The sequence below is a fragment of the Bos grunniens genome, chromosome 4 (genome assembly GCF_055505025.1).
Source record: "Bos grunniens cultivar Pamir isolate PY7600 chromosome 4, Bosgru_T2T1.0, whole genome shotgun sequence".
NCBI lineage: Eukaryota > Metazoa > Chordata > Mammalia > Artiodactyla > Bovidae > Bos > Bos grunniens.
Window position 1 is genome coordinate 7,389,535 of NC_141168.1, and position 8,658 is coordinate 7,398,192.

Below are 8,658 nucleotides of genomic sequence, written 5' to 3' on the forward strand. Positions count from 1 at the left end.
GTCAAAAACAGGCACTCAAATGCATGTGAAACAACCAGTGCAGCGAAGCATACCTTGTAACAGACATGAGCATTCCTTCAGGCCAGCCAGGGAGGCACATCAGGACAGCAGCAAGTCAGACCTTCTCTCCCAGATGACTGACACTGAGTGGGGCTGACCTGACCCCACACAAGGCTGGACTCCTAGAGTCCACTTGCTGAGGGTGCCTGACCCTAGATCGGGGCGGGGGTTACAGCTAGGGGTAGTAGAGAAGCTTGAATCCAGGCTTCACCCATCCCAGCCCCTGGTGGTGTGGAACAGCCGCCCCTCCCTCCATTTCCACAGCTCCCCAGGACAAAGGAACACTTACAGCCACCAGCTCTAAAACCAGATCTTTATTCTCTAGTTGGAAAAGGAGGGTTAAGTGGTTGTGTTTAGTTCCAGAGAACAAGGCCCAACAGTAGAAATTACAGGGAAGCGGACTTCATTCATTATAAGGAAGAATTTCTAACAATTAGAATTATCCTACAATAGAACCAGGGCCTCAGGAGATTCCCTGTCACCTAAGTGTTCAAGCAGAGGTTGGGGATCCACACGCTAGAATGCTGGAAGGGAAACTCACCCCCACCTCCCATCAGCTGGCCTTCTGTTAGCAATGGGGCAGTCCTCCCCACAACGTGCTGAGCTCTGAAGGGAGTGAAGGCAGGCTGGGGTGTACGGACAAAAGCCCTAACACAGGGCGGCTGACAGCCATGGGATTGCTCTAAGTGCTGGGACGGTGGTTGGATGAAGGCAGTCGCAGCGTGGGAAGATGCTCTGGGGGGGCGAGTGGGGGGGGTGGTGCGGAACTGATCTTTCGGGGGAGGAAGGGGAGCCAGGGCACTAACAGTAGACGGGTCTCTCCAAATCTGGGTGCCTGTGCAGCGGCAGGAGCGAGGGGCCGGGCTGGGGCAGGCTGGAGGAGCTCGGCTTTGCCTCCCAGGACTGGAAAAGACCCAGGTGCTGCCCAACAAGGCCGGCAGGTTCTGCCAGGTGTGTCCAGCTGCTCCACTGATCCTCCCGGGCATTCATTCACTAAGGGCTGAACCACACCTACTTGCAAAAAAAAAAAAAAAAACGAGCCGAAGGAACTCATAATAAGAGACGGGACGTTAAGGCGTTAACACCAGAGGGGTCCTCCTGTCCACTGGTGGCCCCTCCGGCCGGAGGGCTCTAAAGGGTGGGTGGAGCTGCTATTGCTACTTTTCTAGGGCACAGGATAGTCGGGACCGAACCTTAGCAAACACCAGCGGGAGGCCGGGGTCCCTGCTCTGCAAGTGGACTCCCTGATTACAGCGGGGGACCTCCCTCCCTAATGGGGCCGGCTCACCCCACCTCGCCACCCCCCTCGCCGACAGCAGCAGCAGAGGGCACAGTGTGAACGACGCCCGGGCCCGCCCTCCCTCGGCCTCTGCCGCCCCGGCCCGCTCAGACGTCGTGCTTTTTCTGGTGGGCCAGGAGCTTCCCCTCGTCGTCAAAGGTCTGGCCACAGATGGCGCAGCAGAAGGCGCCGTCCCGGATGTGGCTCTTGCGGTGGGTGATGAGGTTGGACTTCTGGCTAAAGCTGCGGTCGCAGTCCGGGCAGGCGTAGGGGCGCTCGCCCGTGTGGATGCGCCGGTGGGACACCAGGTTGGACTTCTGGCTGAACGCCTTGCCGCACTCGGGGCAGACGTACGGCTTCTCGCCGGTGTGGATGCGCCGATGCGCGGCCAGGTAGGGCTTGTGGCGGAAGGCCTTTCCGCAGTCCGGGCACACGAAGGGCCTCTCGGGCGCATGGTCGCGCCGGTGGGCGGCCAGGTGGCTCCCCTGGGAGAAGCGGCGCCCGCACTCCTCGCACGCGAAGGGCCGCTCGCCCGAGTGCACCCGGGAGTGCGCCACCAGGTGCGTCTTCTTGCCGAAATGCTTGCCGCACTCGGCGCACGCGAAGGGGCGCTCGCCGCCGTGCTGCCGCTGGTGCGCGCGCAGGAAGCGCTCCAGCCGGAAGCCCCGCCCACAGTCGGCGCAGGTGTGGAGAGAGGGTGGGGCCTCTGCCGCGGCGCTTGGCTGCCCGGGCCCCAACGGGACCTCGGCGGGCTCGGGGGCCGGCTCCGGAGGGGGCTCCGGGGTGCGCTCGGGGGCGCTGGCGGGCGGCTGGGGCCCGCCCTGCGCGGACCCCTCGGAGCGCTTGTGGATCTTGCTGTGCGACAGCAGGTTGGGCTTGTGGCGGAAGCGGCGGCCACACTCGGTGCACGGGTACGGCTTCTCGCCCGTGTGGATGCGCCGGTGCGAGGTCAGGTAGGGCTTATTGGTGAAGCGCTTCCCGCACTCGGGGCACTGGTGCGGGCGCTCGCCCGTGTGCACGCGGCGGTGAGCGATCAGGTTGGGCTTGTGGCGGAAGCGCTTGCCGCAGCAGGCACACTGGAACGGGCGGTCGACGGCGTCCCCGCCCGGCCGGGGCGCGGTCACCGCCGGGCGCCCCCGGGGCCGCGGCCCCAGGGCTTTGGCCGCTGCCTCCTCCAGCGCCTCGGCCACGTGGACCCGCTTGTGTGTCACCAGCTGGTCCCATTGGGCGAAGCTGCGGCCACAGTTGCCGCAGATGAAGGGCCGGGCCTCAGGGGCCGGGGGGTGGCAGCGCCGCGAATGGGCCCGCAGCTGCTTTCTCCGCCAGAAGCGTCTCTCGCAGGCGGGACAGGCGATGGGCCGCTTCGCCGCCGAGTGGGCCCGCAGGTGCAGAACCAGGGCCACCCAGCCTCGGAAGCTCTGCCCGCAGAGGTGGCAGGCAAAGCCCTGGTCTGGGGTGGCGGCGGCATGGACCTGGCAGTGCAGTGCCAAGAAAGGGGCGTGGCGGAAGCGGCGGCCGCACTCGGGACAGGGCTGGGGCAGGCGGGCCTGGCAGCGCCGGGCATGAAGCCAGAGGGCCACCCAGCCAGGGAAGTGCCTCCGACAGTGGGCACAGCGATGGGCCCGACCTAGGGCCTGGCCTCCGGACTGGGCCGCGGCGGTGCCTCGCGACCTTAGCCCCTGGGGCTCCTTCTCCAGGGTCTGGGGCGACTCCTGGGAGGGCCCGGAAAGGAGCCGGGGCTGGGCCGGGCCCATGGCCACGGGGCCCCTGCAGCGACGTTCCAGCATCGGTTCTTCCTCTGCTGAGGGTGGAAAGGCACAGTTACGCTGGAGAACCACACAACCTTCCCCCCCACCAGCCCCTCCCAGCGGACCCAAGAGGAGCCTGCCCCCTCCACTCCTCCAGCCCTGGAATTAGGACCACTAGACTACTCTTCTGCTTCCTCCTATTATGTTATTTCCATCTTGGGTTTCTAGAAAGCATTTCAAGTAAATCTGCTGTTATGTCTTTACTGGCCCTGGAAACGACTAGAAGGAAGAACCCTGACCCTTCTTGGAATCCCCCTCCGGCATGGAGTAAACACGCCAGGGCTGGCTGCACAAAGATTGCTGCCTTGAAGTGAAGTGAAGTCGCTCAGTCGTGCCCGACTCTTTGCGACCACATGGATAGTAGCCTGCACCAAGCTCCTCCGTCCATGGGATTTTCAAGGCAAGAAGTACTGGAGTGGGTTGCCATTTCCTTCTCTAGGGAATCTTCCCAACCCAGGGATCGAACGCAGGTCTCTCACATTGTAGACAGACGCTTTACCGTCTGAGCCACCAGGGAAGTCGGATTGCTGCCTTGGGACTCACCAAAACACGCAGTCACCTCCCCCTTCAGCGCTTTATATGCTTTCCCAAGTGCTTCCCTCTCCTTGTTTCTATTTGCTCTTGTCACATCTGAGCTTCGCAGCAACTCAGTGAGGCTGGTCAAGAGATACGAACTCCCTGTCTGATGGATGAAGCCACTGTTAGGCACGACAGGGTGACAGGACTTGCCCCGGGGGCACAGAGTAAACCTACGGCAGAACCCGGACAAGGGCTCCAATCTAATCCCGATTTAGGGAAGGCACTTTGATCTCCCTAGCCTCAGCCTCCCACGGCCAGGAGAGCCAGTGAGAACGGCCCCTTCTCGGGAGCAGGAGAGAGCTCCGGATGCTACTGCCAGCCCAGCGCGATGCCAGGCCACTGCCTGCCCAGACTGTGCCCGCATTCTGCCCGCCTGCCCTCCACCCCCGCACGTGATGAGGACACTGCAGGAAGGAGAGCGCTCTTGAATCCAAAGAACACCCACAGCTTGCTGCCCTCGGGGGTGAGCCTGCCTCGCTGCCTTCCCTCGGGGGACTGGGATTACTGGGGCAAGGAAAGGGAAGGAGATTGTAATCTCTGTCCCCTGTCCCGGCCTGCCCCAGCCCCGCCAGAGGCTGCCCCATGGGCAGCTCTTCCAGAGCGGGGAGAACCCAGACTCCTGCAGGGGAGTCTCCTACACTCACTGCCAGATGGGGTGGTGAGGAGACTCCTAAGGGACCTTCACTGCCTATTCACAAGTTACCCCCAAGTTCCCCCGAACCTGTACTCGTCTCCAGGAGCACAGACATGACTCATTCCCAGCGGCCAGACTGAGCCCTGGGAAGACTCCCAGGATGTGATGAACGTGAAACTTCCCCCCTCTCCCCCGTCCCCGGCCCCCCTTCTCCCCGCTCCACCGCACCCCACCCCACCCCCCCACCCCCCACCCCGCAGCGGGGCACTGGGGCCAAGAAATGGTGCGAGAAGCCAACAAAGAAGGCCACACTCTACCCTGGAGGCTGTGGAGCTGGAGATGAGGCTTGGCCCAGCTCCTCCTGGGGCTGTTCCCGGGGATACTTCTGCGGCTGGAGCGCCTGCTTCGGCCCACACTCGGGTAGCCCCCGGATGTCAGCGAAAACTGCAGCAGTAAAGACACCCCTACCCCCATGGCAGAGCTCAGACCTCCGGTGGCAGAGAGGCCAGCCTTACCTGCGGGGAGGGGAGAGGACGCGTGCATGAGGCTCAGGGCTCCCCGAGGGAAGTCATCTTTGTGTCCTCGGCAGCCACGGCCCCCTCCCCCACCCCGGCACCCCGCCGGGCAGAGTGACCTCAGTGGCCATAGATTAATAACTGAACGTGCCCCCTACACCAAGGAAGCCCGGGGCTGCGTTGGAAGCTCACTTCCTCCCCCGGTAAGGTCACAGCACGAACTGTCCATGATAATGGCCAATGGCCCCCGGGCCGAGGGCAGGAACTCTGAAATCCCCGCTGGCTCCCCTTCCCCCACCCTCCTCCCGACAGGAATTCCAGGCCGGGTTCCCAGGGGGGGCTGCCAGGCGTGCTCCTGTGACGAGGACTCGGGCAGAGTCCCCTGCCGCGTCCCAGGTGGCAGAGGGCCGTGCAGACCCCCATACCCCCCACCTTTTTGTATTCCAGCCTGTGCTTTGGCCCCCTCCGCCCCCCCCCCACCCCCGTCCACGTTCGCGGACACACGGTTCCGCGCTCCCCGAAGGGGGCCCCCCTCTCTGGTCCCCACGCAGAGCGCGGCTCGCGGAGCCTGCGCGCAGGTGCGCGGACTCGCCCCCGGACTCGGTCCAGCAGTGCACCCCCCCGCCCCAACACAGCGCGCACCCGGTCACGCGCCCCGCAGGTAGGGCCGCCCCCCACCCCCCGCCACCACCACCACCACCACCACGGGCCCGCGTGGAACCCCGCGCCCTGCCCGGGACGAACCTCTCCGGCGGGGAGCACGGAGGCGCGTCGCGCGTCCATGAGGCCCGAGACCGGCGCCGGCCGCGCTCGCCACCTCGCCGCGGCGACAGCAGCAGGTTCGGGTTCACCACCGCCAGGCCCGTGCCCAGCCCCCCCACCCCCGCCCGCCCCGCCGGTTCCCAGCGCCACGTGACTACAGGAGCTGCCGAGGGTCAGTCGCGGGCTCGGGCCGGCGGCCGAGGCCGGAGGGCGGGGCGGGCCGCGGGGCCGGCCGCGCGGGGCCCCTCTCCCGCCCCCAGCGCCCCCTCGCGGGCCGCGCGGGGGCCCAGACTCCGTTGCCATGGCTACCACCGGCCGGATTTTTCCGGGACTGGCCCGGCTCAGGTTTCCCCGACCCTTTGTCCCTCCCGGCGAGCGCGCATCCCTGGGCGACCGCGTGGCCGGACCGCGGTCACTCGGCGAGACCCGGCCTCGCTGGCCCGAGCCTTGGCGAGGGCGCTCCTCGACCCCCACCCACCCGGTCGACCCCCTCCGCTTCTCCGGCCACCTGGACCTTTGGCCGCGCCGCAGAACACGAATAGCGCAGCGGCTGAGCCCGGGCTAGGGGCACGGCTGACCCGAGAAAGTCGGCTTCTGGGTAGTTCAGAGCTGGAAAAAAGGAAAGGCCCGATGGGATGAACTTTGAAAACGGGCTGCCCTCGCTTCAGAAATCAGCCGAGCGCAGGCTCTCCGGCTTCCGTGCCTGCGGGACCCGGGGCGCGGGCGGTCCTGGCACCCGGGGCGCTGCGCTTGGAAACGCACCGCATCCCGAGGGCGAGTGCGGAGGCAGGTGCGAGTCTGCGTCCCTGACTCACCGTCTAGCAGGTGGCCTTGGCTTTCCCAGCGAAACACTTACTGGGTTTTCTAGACTTGGACAGTTTCACGTAGTCTTATGCTTTTCAACACAGGCAACTTTATAATTGTACAATTTTTAAAAAACTTTATTTTGTATTGGGGAGTGTAGCTGATTAACAAGGTTGTGACAGTTTGAGGTGGACAGCAGAGACTTAGCCGTACGCATACACGTATCCGTTCTGTACAATTATTGTTTAAAACACAAAGTCTGTTGCATTAATAGGATATAAAATATGCAGATTTCTCATACTTACCTCATACATTTACATTAAATGTAATGTAAAATGTCAATTACATTTAATGCCTTGGTATGTATCACCATCAGGAATCCTTTTGGATATGAGTTTGAGCAAACTCCAGGAAATAGTGGAAGACAGAGAAGCCTGTCATGCTAGAGTCGGACACGACTTAGCGACTGAACAACATACGCATCATCGGGCATTTTTTCTAGGTTTATCTATGCTGTTTGAGGTTGGGGTAATGCCTTACAAAGATGTATTCTGCCTTTTCCGCTTAACAATGTTGTGAATTTAAAATAAAATATTATTTTATAACAAGATTCTTAATTGCAACATAACTGATATACATTTTCTACTTTTCTGTATCATGGATTCATATTTTATTGCAGATGCCTGATTTAAAAATTCTAGAAGTGGGGAACTGGCAGGTCAAAGGCAAAGTATATTTTTCAAACGTTTTCTAAACTATCTTCGAGAAAAATTTATTGGTTTTATTATGAGAAATGCCCCCTTTTCCATATCCTTGAAAATACAGGCTGTTTTTTCAAATTTAAAGTTGTTCTTTCTCGTTGTTTTGAATGTTGCTTCTTAAATTACTAGCTAACTGGCTTGTTTTTCATGTAGTTATTTATTAACTGTATTTTCTCTTTTGTGAATTTGCTTATGTCCCTTTGCCCACTTTTCTGTTTGTTCATTTTAAAAAGTTGGGAAATTGACTCCTGGGTATATATCTGGAAATAATTCAAAAAGATACATGCATCTCAATGTTCATAGCAGCATTATTTACAATAGCCACGATAGGGAAGCATCCTAAGTGTCCTCCAACAGACAAAAAAGATAAAGAAGTTGTGGTGTACATAAATAATGGAATACTGCTCAGCCTTAAAAGAATGAAATGTTACCCTTTGCCACAATGTGAATGGACCTGGAGGATATTATGCTTAGTGAAATAAATCAAACAGAGAAAACCAAATACTGTTATGTTATCATTTATAAGTTAAATCTAAAAACATAAGATAAAAGAACCTACTGAATATAACAAAAAAGAAACTTACTCACACATACAGAGAGCAAACTTGTGGCTACCAATAAAGAGAGGGAAGGAGGGAGGAGCAAGATAAGGGTAGATATACTACAGAGATATGAATAAGCTACAAGGATACATTGTATCCTTTATTTTATTTCATATAAGATCACAGGGAATATACCAAATATTTTATAATAACTATAAATGGAGTATAAATTATAAAAATTTTGAATCACCATGCTGTATACCTGAAACTAATATGATATGGTAAATCAATACCTCAAAAAAAAAGTTGGGAAATTGGTTTTATTTCACTTTGTTTGGGGGTGGAGGGCACTGCTTTTAAAGTAAAAGGCTTCTATGGTTTCTGCCTTATATTTAGAGAGATCACACCACCCCTCCCCAAATTCAATTTTATATTTGTATTTTTATGACAGAAAATGTTTTAATATCTATTAGTGTAAGTACTCCCCTTATACACAGATTTCCTTTTTCTCCCCAAAACTTTCTTAGCTAAAATGACTCATTTATCGCTTCTCCTTTTGAGATGGTCCACACTTTGTCTGTGGAGTGTGTTTCTCTCTCCATAAACCCACTTCTTACCTGAATGAATAAATAAATAAAAATCACTCATTTATTCTTCTAAATAAACTTTAGAATTTCCTATCAATATTTAACATTTTTTCTTGTCATTATTAAAAAAAAACCCAGATGAAGAGATTTAAGATTCATGTCCCTCCATTTTTCCAGGCTTTATTTTACCTCTCATAGTCGTTTTCTATTTGCTGATTAAATAGTGTAACTTTTATACTTATCCTATACAAAATTTGGGGAAGGCAATGGCACCCCACTCCAGTACTCTTGCCTGGAAAATCCCATGGATGGAGGAGCCTGGAAGGC

The 8,658-nt window shown here is 57.4% G+C and overlaps 1 protein-coding gene across 17 annotated transcripts; it reads right to left on the reverse strand.

The window, feature by feature from the left end:
* Positions 1-359: 359 nt before the first annotated feature.
* Positions 360-7,698, reverse strand: REPIN1 (replication initiator 1). Of its 17 annotated transcripts, none has more exons than XM_086395000.1 (4): positions 5,620-5,745; positions 4,678-4,804; positions 3,691-3,829; positions 360-3,137 (listed from the first exon to the last, which is right to left on the reverse strand). In XM_086395000.1, the coding sequence occupies exon 4, from the start codon at positions 3,124-3,126 to the stop codon at positions 1,447-1,449; it is 1,680 nt and encodes a 559-aa protein (XP_086251126.1). In that variant the 5' UTR covers positions 3,127-3,137; positions 3,691-3,829; positions 4,678-4,804; positions 5,620-5,745; the 3' UTR covers positions 360-1,446. The 17 variants fall into 17 exon arrangements, with proteins under 17 accessions (XP_086251126.1, XP_086251124.1, XP_086251125.1 ...); XM_086394998.1 differs by having other exon boundaries at positions 360-3,140; XM_086394999.1 differs by having other exon boundaries at positions 4,678-4,824.
* Between the last annotated feature and the right edge of the window lie 960 nt (positions 7,699-8,658).

Coding starts and splice junctions, on each gene's coding strand:
- REPIN1 (XM_086394987.1), bottom strand. CDS start 4,903: ATGCACGCGTCCTCTCCCCTCCCCGCAGGTAAGGCTGGCCTCTCTGCC. Junction 3,141..4,677: donor CCAGCTCCACAGCCTCCAGG/GTAGAGTGTGGC, acceptor TTCCACCCTCAG/CAGAGGAAGAACCGATGCTG.